This window comes from Synchiropus splendidus, chromosome 15 (assembly GCF_027744825.2).
Source record: "Synchiropus splendidus isolate RoL2022-P1 chromosome 15, RoL_Sspl_1.0, whole genome shotgun sequence".
In the NCBI taxonomy this organism is placed as follows: domain Eukaryota; kingdom Metazoa; phylum Chordata; class Actinopteri; order Syngnathiformes; family Callionymidae; genus Synchiropus; species Synchiropus splendidus.
The window spans coordinates 2,634,092-2,646,535 of NC_071348.1; the positions used below are offsets into that span (position 1 = coordinate 2,634,092).

Sequence of the window (12,444 nt, forward strand, 5' to 3'; positions counted from 1 at the left end):
AGTTAAAGTTATGAACTACATAAAACAGCTGTTACTACGGTACTATCCCACTCGCGCCGCGACTCGAGCGCAGACGGTTTGCGCCTGCGCCGTAGCGTCGGCAGCTAGCACGGAGCGCGAGCTGAAGAGACGAACGCAGCGGACAAACACACAATGGCGACGGCGGGGACTACTGCAGGCGGACCGGCCACCGGCCCGGTCGGCGGCGGGACCGCATTGGGACGTAAAAAAGACGGCGGCCCGTCTACCAAGTTCTGGGAGAGTTCGGAGACGGTATCTCAACTGGAGACGGTTCGCTTGTGGATCATGAAGCACTACAAGAAGGTGAGCTAACGGGCTAGTTAGCAGGCCGCGTCCCGCTGACACAATGGAGCCACACAAGGCTCACTGCACACACTCGAGCTCCTTCTGCCCTACACTTTCCCTCGTACTGTCTGTCCCTCGTACATGGAAACGAGATATAATCGCACGTGAAATAGTTCGACCGTTCCGTGTTATTGTGAGCAGATCTTTGTAGCTTCTCTGTTAGCTTCCGCTGTCTGCTACCGGCTCGTGTTTACAGCCTGATGCCACTCTCCGCCCGTGTTGTGCTTTGTTCAAAACTATTCCAATGTGCACGGAAGACTTTCATCGACGTATTCATGCCTGCGAACTCTCCTCATCATAGCAGATTGTAGCTTGGTGGGGGCATCACGACTGAAGCCCCCACGAACAATATTAATGTCAGTCTTTTGAATGAAAAACAGACGTACATGTCAGTGATTTCGTGTTTCATTATGATTTCAATGAAACCCCCCATTCATGAGTGATAAATTAGGATCATAACAAAAACAAGTTTATCAAAACATTCCCCCTTGAATGTAGATGAGCCCAGTCCACCATAAAAGACTCGAAGTAGAGCAACTCAGCTTGGAAAGTAGCAGTTGAAGTGTCTGGCTGCTGAACACAGGACAGAACCAGAACTGGCATTTCTGATTGGTCTGTTATGTGACTTGACAACAGACTAGAGTTGCAAGCTGACAGACAGACACCCACATTTTTCATTCTTGTGAAGTCATTTTGTGGTTGGTTCTATGTCTTATGAGGCTGGACCCTGATCACTACAGTTTTTATGATCAAGCTGTGCCCGGCCTATAGCTTGGCTATGGAAGCTGTGAAAGTTGTTTGGGGCTGAAATTGATGCACAATGCAAAACCCATTGAAATTGAAGAACCACTGCAATTTTTGTAGCTGCCTAGTTCGTAGTTCTGGCGTTGGGCTATGTTGTTCTATGTGTGGTCAATATGAAATTAGCTGCAGAAGTCACACTTACACTTGTCATTTACATCTGCTCCCTGTTCTGTGGAATAGGTTGAACTACATTTCTATCTTGTTGTCTCTGGATTTTATGTGTAGAAAAGTTGTTGCTGAATTTTGCCACCCAAATTGTCCCTTCCATTTCTCTTCTGGAGTTCTTCACATCTCTGCTATAGTTCAGCATCTCCTCCCACGGTACACCAGAACATGTACTTCTTGCTCACCAGAGAACGTTTTTCCCAGTCCGGCTCAAGTGGAATGCAGCAGAATTCTGTCTTAATGACATCAATATGATCTTTAAAAAATAAAACTAAAGATGAAAGATGCTTGTGTTTAAAATGTCTCACTTTCTGTGTATGCGTGCATATGTGGAGACTTTGTTGACACGTTCCTCTCTCCACAGTATGTCCAGAATGACTCCCCCTCCAGCAAGTCTTTAGGGGGTCTGGTGGTCCAGCTGCTACAGTTTCAGGAGGATGCTTTTGGCCGCAGGGTCAACAATCCCGCTCTCACCAAACTTCCAGTGAGTACAACAGAACTCTCCCCCGAGCTGAGCCCTCTCACACAGGGGTGCTGTGTGGTAGGGAAAATCTAATCTCAGGTCTTGCTTCTCTGAGGCCATGGATGGAGACTGGGAGAGTCTTTGTTCAACCAGTGTTTCTATCGACTCAGCCTCTGCAAAATTGATTGTGGCGTAGAAGCAGTCTATTATTGAGCTGCTTCACTTGTGCTTGTTTTCTCTCACTTGCAGACCAAATGTTTCCTAGACATGAAGGCTGGTGGCGCCCTCTGCCACATTCTAGGGTCTGTGTACAAGTTCAAGAGTGAGCAGGGCTGGTGAGTCTGATTCATTCTCGTCATTGCAAGTTTTAACCTCGAATCTCTCCACTCTTTTGGTGTCAGTCTGGTTTTGTTCACTATAGTATTGTACAACAATCTTTCACACAGGTGATTTCACCACTAGGTCAGTGCCATAAAGTAACAAACGAGGTAAAAATTGAAAGGTTCCAAGGCATATGGCTTAAATAAGATAAACATTACGATACTTGCATTATACTTGTTCACGTCATTGTTTTGTATCATTTCAGCCGTGCAGTAATGTGCTGCAAGTGTTACTTACAATTAATTCCTCCTAAATAAAATTGTTTATCAAAGCGTTATTAGTGGTTAGACTGGGAGGTGTGTGTGAAAACTATGCACCTGTCCATGCGATTGTCTCATTGTGTTCTTATTTTTTGTAGGCGTCGCTTTGACCTGCAGAACCCATCCAGGATGGACAGGAACGTGGAGATGTTCTTAAATGTGGAGAAGAACTTGGTCCAGGTATGAGCTGTTGAAGATGAGTCTTAGCCCTCTGTGGTGCATATGACCTCACATTGTTGTGTTTCTCCAGAACAACTGCTTGACACGTCCCACCGTGTTTTTGTCCCCGGACATCGACCAGAAGCAGGCCAGCAAGCTAAAGGATGCCATCAAGAGACACCAGGTGACCACAGAGTCCAGGCGTCGCTACAGGGTGGTGACATGGATTCTAAAGTGCGTCTCATTCTCTGTCACTCCACCAGGGCTCCATCACAGAGGACAAATCCAAGGCCACACACCACATCTACCCTTCGTCATCTCAACCAGAGGAAGGTGTGTCTTCATTGACAACATGATTGTACCTGTTGATGTCAGCTGAAGACGTTGGATGTGTGCATGTCTGTTTCAGAGGAGTGGCTCCGTCCAGTCATGAAGAAGGACAAACAGGTGCTGGTCCACTGGGGTCTGTACCCTGACAGGTGAGCAGGAACTTGTGATCCCACCTGGTGGAGACATCTCTCTGCATCCACCTGATAATCCACGTGGCCGATTGATGAATTGGCTTGTTCTCCATATTGACATTCAAATGTATTGAGTGTTGCACAAGCAAAATATCCACATGGATCCAGACATGACACATCTCTCTGTGTGTATGTCAGCTATGACACCTGGGTTCCAGCTGGTGAAGTTGATGGAGACGTGGAGGATCCCCCCAGCACCGAGCGTCCATGGAAGGTAGGAGCAGCTGCTGGAACTATCTCAAAATACTTTTGTCATTTGGTGTGGTGGGAAAGACTGTCTGGTACCAGTCTTGTGTGCTGAGCTACTTGTGTTGTCCTGGCTTAGGTCCATGCGCGGTGGGTTCTGGACACAGACGCATTCAATGAGTGGATGAATGAGGAAGACTACGAGGTGGATGAGAACAAGAAACCAATCAGCTTCCGCCAGAAGATCTTCCCCAAGGAGGAGGAGGTGAGTATTCTCACGTTAGCCCTCAGTACTTGGTGCACGTCAGTTCTCCATCCTCTGCTTCACTTTCTATAATTCCTAACAACTTCAGGGCTTCTGTTCACGCTCCTCTGTGACATCACTTTCACTCTAGAGACTGATAATGTCTGCCGTGGGTTTCGGCTTGACGTGGGTCCAATGCTATATATTGAAGTCACATGAGTTGTGAGCTGAACCCTGAACTTGTCCTCCACCACAACATTCTCCCCCCCGACTCCCCTGCTGCTTCCCCTCCTTTTGTGTGTGCATCCGTTCATCCTCTCATTCTGCGGCTCTTTCTCTCATCCACCATCCCTCCATGCGCTGCACGGGGGTTAATCTGATCAGTCTTCCCGTACCCCCGATCGCAAGGAGCGCAAGGCCAACAACTCCGCTGGCAAGAAGAGGAGGCGCTCCCCATCACCGCCCAGCACTCCCGCCGAGTCCCGCAAGAAGGGAGGGAAGAAAGGGTAAGGTGGAGGGAACGCAACTGTCCGAGAACTACCACTTAATCAACTCACTGTACCAGGAACCCTGGACTCCACTGGAAGAGGCGTGGCCACAAAGGCGAGGAGGAGGACACAGAGGAGGATGTGACCAAAGACCTGGACGATTCGTCGGCCGGTGCAAGCATTGAGGAGGGCAGCATGACCAAGAATGGTGAGTGCTGAACTGAGTCATTCGTCGGCATCTACAGGTATTACAGGACAGTGACTGGTCCGTTGGTTTGTCACGCCACTGACAGCAGTGTTATTCTCAGAAATGGTCGACTCACCTTCATATGAGTGTTTGTGATGCAACTGTTCAGCAGTTGTATCGCATCATCACTACATCATGTGGCTGCTGGTGTCACACCGCAAGCAGGAGCATGGCAGTGGCTTCAAATGTTTTGTAGACGCCTTCAGTGACACAACAATTAAACTAGGAACACATGGAGAACTTCTGCCCTTCAACGTGACGAGACTGAAAAACTCTGTTGCTGTGTTTGGACTTAAGTAAAGGAAACAAAGTGCTGCAGTGGTGCTTTACATATCGTGCTCTACTTAGAAAGAGAAACAGCCCGGGGATGCGTTCCCTCCTCAGAACCGGAGCTGAATGAAGCTTTTTCACATTCCCACTCAAAGATTCTCTTTATCCAACGCTGGACTGTCAGCGAGACGTTAGGTTTCACAGCCAGCTCCAGCTGCAGTGCCCCACTTTCACATCCTCTTCATCTATTTTAGTTTCACAAAAGCAGAGTGGCCCTCGTGAATAAAGGAAAGTCCTTCTCTGCCCCCTTTTTCACTTGAACACGTGATCGAGGAGGGAGTCTGATGTGAATCTTTACCCTTTCAGATGACATGGAGGAAGATTCTGTGATGTCAGCTGGGAAGGTGAGGCCCTTTATGTCTTCATCATTCTCTCTGAGGTGTTTTTCTGTGACACTTCATCCCAGATTTCACAGCCTCAGTGGTTATGTTGGATTACAATGTTTAGTCAACTGGATTTGAGGAATTGCAGTTTTGTTATATTTTCGGTTCCACAAATGCTGTTCTTCAGTGCTTTGTCATTTGCATATGTTGCTCACTGGGTTCAATTTGGTTAAACGTTGATCTCACATTAACAACACGATTAATTTTGATCTTTTTATTTAATAAACTTCACTGTTATGAATTTCCAAAACACAAATGTAGCTAATCGAAAATATGTAACTCCATTTATGAGTCACATAAGGAGCTTATGTATTTCTGATCAGTCTTCTTTCCCACCTGATGTGAAGCACAACAGCAGCCAGACTTGAACACTTAATCTGCAGGACAATTACAATAAACATTACAGCTCTAAAAACAGAATGAACCAGTGTAAAACGTCTCTGAACGCACCCTTTAGACATCGTAGGAACGGCTTCACATGGTCTTTAAAGTACAAGTCCACCATCTCTTGATCAACCCGCCGCTCTTGACAGGACGAGGAGGACCAGAGCAAGGCAGAAGTTAGCCGTCTGATGGACACCAACGAGGATAATGTCACGGAACAGACTCATCACATCATCATCCCAAGCTACAGTGCCTGGTTCGACTACAACTGGTGAGACTCGTACTGAGTACCAGCGCCTCCTACAGAGCTCATTCACTAACCTGTTCACTTTATCAGCATCCATGAGATTGAGCGACGAGCACTGCCCGAGTTTTTTAATGGGAAGAACAAGTCCAAGACCCCTGAAATGTGAGTCCCCACTAAAGCTGCTAAAGCTTTACTATGTGACATTCTTTTGTTGAATGATTAAAAACAATTTTACATCCTATGGATAAGAGGACGCCTTTCATCTGTAATCTCACCAAAACAAAGCTTTTTTTTTAATGTCCAGCAATGTATAATCAATGAGGGTCTCTATCATGTGTGTTCGACAGGGTGAAACCTTACAGGCTCTCTTGTTACAGGCTTGAGGTAGAACCTGTCATAGGGCTCCCTTGTACTTGAGTTAAATCCATGTAATTTCAATGAACTCTTGTGACAGCTTGTCACATTCTGTTATTGATTTATGACTTGACCGTTTTCAGGAATAACATTATTAGTTATTTGTTTTCAGTGTTTGACTCACCTGGTGCTCCTCTGCCCCACAGATACCTGGCATATCGGAACTTCATGATTGACACTTATCGACTGAATCCCCAGGAGTATCTGACCTCCACGTCCTGCCGCAGGAATCTGACGGGCGACGTCTGCGCCATCATGAGGTCAGAACCAACAGCAGCTTCTGAATGATAGACAGTTGACGCAAATCTAGTGTGATGTTTATTGCCACAACTTAACTATGATGATGATCAGGAACATTTGCGTCTTGGAGGGACCAGATGTGTTTGTCTCAGCAGGAGACTGTAGCTAATTCAAACACCAGCTGCACTTCAACAAACAAGCTCTAAAGTTTGTCTTAGTCTGTCTGGTGGGATGGAATCACCATGTCTCGACTACACACTGGAGACCACATTCATAATGCCAACTGTCTTCCCCAGGGTTCATGCCTTCTTGGAGCAGTGGGGTTTGGTGAACTATCAGGTGGACTCTGAGAGCAGGCCGCTACCCATGGGCCCCCCTCCAACCCCTCACTTCACTGTGCTGGCCGACACCCCTTCTGGTCTGATGCCTCTCAACCACAGACCTCCTGTGGTGAGTCTTCGTAGGGTCTGTGACAGTCAGAAGAAGCATGTTGACATTGTGTCTGTGGTCTTCAGATACCCCCTCCTCAGCAAATGCCCAACTTTGTGGACAAGGTGAAAGACAAAGCCATCGACCTGCAGAACTTCGGCCTCCGCAGTGACCTGTACAAGAAGAACGCAAAGGTCTGTAGTGCTGTGGGTTTTTTTTCTTGTGGAGATGTTTTCTCCGAACTCAAACTTGTTTTTTCTTCTAGCAGGCCAAAGCAGCGACCTCCACCCGCGAGTGGACTGAGCAGGAGACTCTGCTACTGCTTGAGGTGAGTCCTTGTAGACCATGGTCTGTCAGGGTGTGGATTTTTCATCCAGTTCACCAGCTGTGTTTTCAACTTCTGTGGGGTTGCATTGTTTACTGATGGTGTCGCTGGTCCCTAAAGTGAAATGTCTCCTCACAGGCACTGGAGATGTACAAGGATGACTGGAACAAGGTGTCGGAGCATGTTGGCTCACGAACACAGGACGAGTGCATACTGCACTTTCTGCGACTGCCCATTGAGGATCCGTACCTGGAGAATTCTGAGGCTACTCTGGGTCCTCTGGCATATCAGCCGGTGCCCTTCAGTCAATCTGGCAACCCTGTGATGAGCACCGTGGCCTTCCTGGCCTCTGTGGTTGACCCCCGAGTGGCGTCCGCTGCTGCCAAAGCTGCGCTGGGTGAGAGCATGAGATTCTTCAATGATTCAGGGGCTGGAGGATTTTGTTAATTGGTGCACTTGGAGTGAGATACCTGACCTGACAGTACTCACCTGACACATCTGCTGACATGTTTCGGACCCAATACCGCTCACGTCAACTGTGGCTTTTCTCTCAGAGGAATTCTCTCGGGTGCGTGAAGAGGTCCCGTCTGAGCTGGTGGAGGCTCACGTCAAGAAGGTGCAGGAGGCAGCAAGGAACACCGGGAAGGTGGATCCTGCTTTTGGCCTGGAGAGCAGTGGCATTGCTGGTACTGCTCCAGAGGAGCCAGAAAAGACAGGTGAGTTGGAGAATCTCGAGCCTTGCCTCATTTTGAACCCCACAGTACTGTCTGTGTTCAGAAGTACATCACCACATGGTGCCGTTTCATCCATTTCTGTGGGTCATGTAAAAAATGTCATGCAGCGATTGTGGCTTCTGGAAAGTCGGTCAAAGAAATGTTCTTGCGCTGTTCTAAATATAGATTCTTTATATAAAAGTGTCCTTTATTGCTGTTGCATCAGCAGTCACCAGGGGGCAGCAACTTCTAGTCTCTGTTTTAACTTGTATGTGGGGGAGGGGTGAAGATGTGGGTGGGAAAGAAAATGTTTTTTTTTAGAGTGAAGTCACTGAAGTCGGGGTGATCATGGATACCGAAGGCATGAAGGCCTCTGTTCCAGCTGTCGGTCCTTCAGTGTGATGCAAGCAGGTGACGTTGACAGCTCGACCATGAAGAAGCAGAAATATGAATGCAGACGCTCTACTATGCCAGCAGATTAAAACACTGGCAGATGGAGCCAAGAGGGAAGGGGAGGGGGGGAAACTGGGTCATCACTCTTCTGTTTGTCTCTGCTGCTCTCTCACACACACACACACACACCTCTAACTCTCTCCAGTCGATGGCATCAATAGTGGGCCTTGTCACGTGTGCTGCTGGGTATACTTTTTTTAAATTATTATTATTATTACAGATTACAAAGTCAAAAATTCAAACTTTTGCCGTATTGAAAGGGAATTTTCTCCAGCATGTTAAGGAAGTGAAATGAATAAGTGATTCTGCATGCTCTTATTCCCTTTCTGGTGCTTCTTATCCCCAAATAACCCACGAATGTGCTATTTCGGGTGATGCTTCTGACACAGAGCCAATGATTATGTGGCAAATCTTCCAGATCCCATCTATCTTGCTGGTCAACCATGCCGAGTGCCAAAAGGATGCTTCTTTAGAATTTCACAGTCACATTTCAATGTTGACTCAACTCAAAAATGTCCATCCACAAATCCTCCCTGAGTCAGTTGGCGGCACCACCTCTCCTGCCTCACCTGCCTGACCCACTGATCTGAAGCTGATTCAGCATGGTCAGTGCTGGCCCCAGGCAGGCTTCTATTGAGACTGACGTGTCCCATCTTCTCTTCCAGAAACATCAGAGGCGGAAAAAATGGAGACCGACTCGGACTCACAGCAGGGTGACAAGGTAAGGGCGCTTCAGTCTTGAAGATTGATCTGGTTTCTCGAGGCAGGAGCTCAGCTGCTGCCTGGTATGATCTATGACTGTCTCCATACCAAGTAATTAATATCTTCACATTGGTTCTTGCATGTTTCAAGTGAGAGACAAACCTGAACATCCTCTTCAAATTCACAATAGAAGTTGTAGTCTTAGGTTTTTCCTGTGTCCTCCAGGCCGAGTCCAAAGACGAGGCGGAGAAACCTGCTGAGTCTGCAGAGAAGAACGACAAGGGGGAGACATCGGACAAGGTGAAGAAAGAGGTGGGGGAGGTGTCGGAGCGGGAGGAGGAGAGCGAGGACGGCATGGAGGACAAGAGCTCTCCAGCAGGTAACGTCTAAGCTGACACCTGCAGCCTTTGCAGGAAGGTGAACAAATGTTCCCTCTGGCAGACAAAGACAAGGATGAGGAGATGGAGACGTCGTCCTCCGAGCAGGAGAAGGATAAAGAGGAGAAAGCCTCAGCAGAGGAAGGAGATGACAGGAAGAAGAAGCTAGAGCATGACATTGGAGAAGGAAACATCGCCACCGCTGCTGCTGCCGCTTTGGCGTCAGCTGCTACTAAAGCAAAGGTGAAGCATCTAGGTGCTCGACTTGACATGTGACCTGGTCGCCACATCACTGGACAATCCTGGCCGCAAGTTCTGACTTGAGATGAAGTCTTTGGCTGACTGGTTCTCTGGTCCTTCCTTCAGCACTTGGCGGCGGTGGAGGAGCGCAAGATCAAGTCTCTGGTGGCTCTGCTGGTGGAGACGCAGATGAAGAAGCTGGAGATCAAGCTAAGGCACTTCGAGGAGCTAGAAACCATCATGGACCGTGAGAAGGAGGCGGTGAGTGCACCATGTCTACACTCTTCTCAGCTCCTTCATCTCATCCTTGTCTGTAGTCCTAACTTCTAGCTCTTGCTTCCTGTTGTTTATCTTGTCCTCCTCATGTGTTCCTGCAGCTGGAGCTGCAGCGGCAGCAGCTTCTCACTGAACGTCAGGCCTTCCACATGGAGCAGCTGAAGTACGCCGAGATGAAGGCCCGGCAACAGATGGAGCAACAGGCGGCCGCCGCTGCCGCTGCTGCCGCTCATGCCCAAGGTCAGACTCCTGGGTCTGGACCTGCTCCTCCAGGCATGCACCCTGGAGGACCTCACCACGGAGGGCCTCCTCACCACGGTGCTCCCCCGTCTCACCACGGCGGACCTCCCCCGGGGGCCGCCATGCACCCCGGCTACCCTCCGATGGGCCACCATCCAATGGCACCGCACCACCCGGGACAGAGCGGTGAGCAACATTCCCAGAGTTACTGTCGTCAAATCCTCTCAGCCGTCGATGAGTCGATCTGTCTCCCTCCACCCAGGACCCATGGTGCCCAGTCAGCCAATGCCTGGTCGCATGATGGCCGGCCCCCCTTCTGTCGGCCCGGTCCCTGGTGGGATGCCTCCTATGATGCCACCGCGTCACCCCGGAGCACCCAACGGCATGTGTGAGTACAAGCTGAGGACGGCCTGTGTCTGCCTGAGCCCTGTTAACTGTCGTCTTCCTCCTCAGACCCCGGCCCCCCTCCTGCGCAGGCTGACGCTGTGCCCGCCGTGCCCCACGCCCCTGTGGCTCCTTCAGCACCACCAAGTGGACGAGTGACTGACAACTAAGACTCACGCACATTACACACAAAATCACAGGCAAAATTCCAAATTTTTCTGATGGCCTTTGCTACTGGCTCGGTAGTCTCCCCATCTCACCCTGAATAACTGCGGACGTAACATACACACACTCTCTCAGGGTCAGCGGCGAAGGGTCGTCTAGTAATAAACACTGTTTTCTGCTCTGTTGAGTTGAAGCTGCGTCTAAAAGTCTGCAGTTTCTCTATGCTTCGTTTTCTTCCATCAATAAGTAACACGTCTCCTACCACCAGAGGGAGTTAGAGAGTCCCAACCACCGGTCGAGGGGAACCATCCATGGAGAGTTTCTACCACTCTCCACTTAACTATACACTGAAGTCAGCTGTGAAGCGAGGTCACACCCGTACTCTCCTCTGAAAAAGAAACACCTGTTGGCACTTGTGGGCCTGCTTTGCTCCATCAGTAGCTGGTAGCTAATATTCAAGTTTCCCCTTGAAGATTCTAAGGACCCAGTGCTCCTCCACCGGAACATATTTTTGTCATGTTGCGAAACACACCAACGCTAGCTGGTTCGCTAAGACTCTGACCGTCAGACACTGTAGCTTACAAGCCCCGCCCCTCTGCTCACAGCTTCCTGTCTACCTCGCTAGCTTGCTCCTTTGCTGTCTGTTTTCTACTGAAGCTTTATCGGTTCACCGCAGCAGCAACACGCTGATGATGGAAGCTCAGCTCAAGTGTCGATCAGGACTCGTGTCATGGCCTCCACTTAAATAATCTGTGTCATCACCGCCGCACCAGGCTTCTTGCTCGACTCTTCGCCACACGTGACTTAACCCCTGCGCCCCCGACTTCCCACTGCTCCTCCGCTAGCTACCTCCTCTAGACCCTCCTGGCCTACCTCTCCCTCCTTGTTTCTTACCGCTCGACTGCTGCGTCACGGGCGTTGCCCTCGTCGTCCTGCTGGACCAGAACCCGACGTTGCCCACCTGAGAACGTCACTTGGTATGATGCGTTACTTTCTGTTGATGGTCGTGTATTTTTAAAGATTTTTGTGTAGATGGACGTCGATGTTCGCTTGTAGGATTTTCTTTTCACTTATTTTGTATGTTGAGGTTCTGTTGGTACTTGGACCTGGACGCCGTCAAATAAACTGTTTTGTACGAGACCTGCCTGTGTATTTTTTTTTTCCTCATGTGGCGCCACCTACTGGTGATGGCAGGGACCACTCAGGTAATGCTTACATGGAAGTGACTTGGCCTTCTGTCAGTTGAAAACCACGTTTTGCCTCCTGCTTCAGTGAAACTTTGAGTATGCAGCTCCCCACAGACCAGCAGAGGTCACCACAGGTCATTGTCAGTGGCTCTTCAGACTCAACAGTTTCTGCTGTGGTGATGACCTCTCACCTCTGAGTGTCACAACTGCTGACTGTGTGTGAACCACGATTGTGTTGTACACCTTCGAGTGCCAAGAAGAGTATTTGCGCTGAAATATGAAGTCAAGCAAAGTAGGTCATGGGTGCGTTCTGCACTCAACTACTCCTCAGGTCTGATAAGTCTTGTTCTGGTCCAGGTTTCTGCGTCTGTCCCCCCTTAGTTCCTTGTGTGAACAGGACATTGACTGCACGTGTCTTCCTTTGTTTTGATGTTTGGAAGTGTGTGCTGCTTTGTGTTTACTAACCAGAGCAGAAATAATTTAGCCCCTCCCACTTCATAATCACCCTCCCCCCATCTGTTGCCCCCAAATATCTCACCCCCCAACTGCAGTATTAGACCCTTGACTCACCCTCTGTTAAGACCTGAAGGGGAATCAAACCAGCAACCATCTGTCTTCACGCACTTGTTCTGGGGAGAGAGTGGTGACATCACGTCTCAGACCCCGCCCAC

The 12,444-nt window shown here is 49.1% G+C and overlaps 1 protein-coding gene across 2 annotated transcripts; it reads left to right on the top strand.

Annotated features, from left to right (window-relative positions):
• Positions 1-87: 87 nt before the first annotated feature.
• On the top strand, positions 88-11,726 carry smarcc1a (SWI/SNF related, matrix associated, actin dependent regulator of chromatin, subfamily c, member 1a). Of its 2 annotated transcripts, none has more exons than XM_053887159.1 (27): positions 88-324; positions 1,700-1,819; positions 2,048-2,133; positions 2,538-2,619; positions 2,690-2,782; positions 2,862-2,931; positions 3,008-3,077; positions 3,258-3,333; positions 3,445-3,570; positions 3,958-4,055; positions 4,115-4,245; positions 4,921-4,958; positions 5,531-5,652; positions 5,719-5,790; positions 6,189-6,302; positions 6,579-6,732; positions 6,798-6,905; positions 6,977-7,039; positions 7,175-7,433; positions 7,591-7,752; positions 8,868-8,923; positions 9,130-9,283; positions 9,346-9,524; positions 9,648-9,782; positions 9,899-10,223; positions 10,300-10,425; positions 10,491-11,726. In XM_053887159.1, exons 1-27 carry the CDS (start codon positions 154-156, stop codon positions 10,589-10,591), a joined length of 3,291 nt encoding a protein of 1,096 aa, XP_053743134.1. In that variant the 5' UTR covers positions 88-153; the 3' UTR covers positions 10,592-11,726. The 2 variants fall into 2 exon arrangements, with proteins under 2 accessions (XP_053743134.1, XP_053743133.1); XM_053887158.1 differs by having other exon boundaries at positions 89-324; positions 3,934-4,055.
• The last annotated feature ends 718 nt before the right edge of the window (positions 11,727-12,444 follow it).

Bases quoted from the DNA above. Each gene is read 5' to 3' on its own strand.
- smarcc1a (XM_053887158.1), top strand. From the start codon at position 154: ATGGCGACGGCGGGGACTACTGCAGGCGGACCGGCCACCGGCCCGGTC. The intron at 5,791-6,188 runs GTGAGTCCCCAC...TCTGCCCCACAG, and splicing joins AAGTCCAAGACCCCTGAAAT to ATACCTGGCATATCGGAACT. The intron at 8,924-9,129 runs GTAAGGGCGCTT...TGTGTCCTCCAG, and splicing joins ACTCACAGCAGGGTGACAAG to GCCGAGTCCAAAGACGAGGC.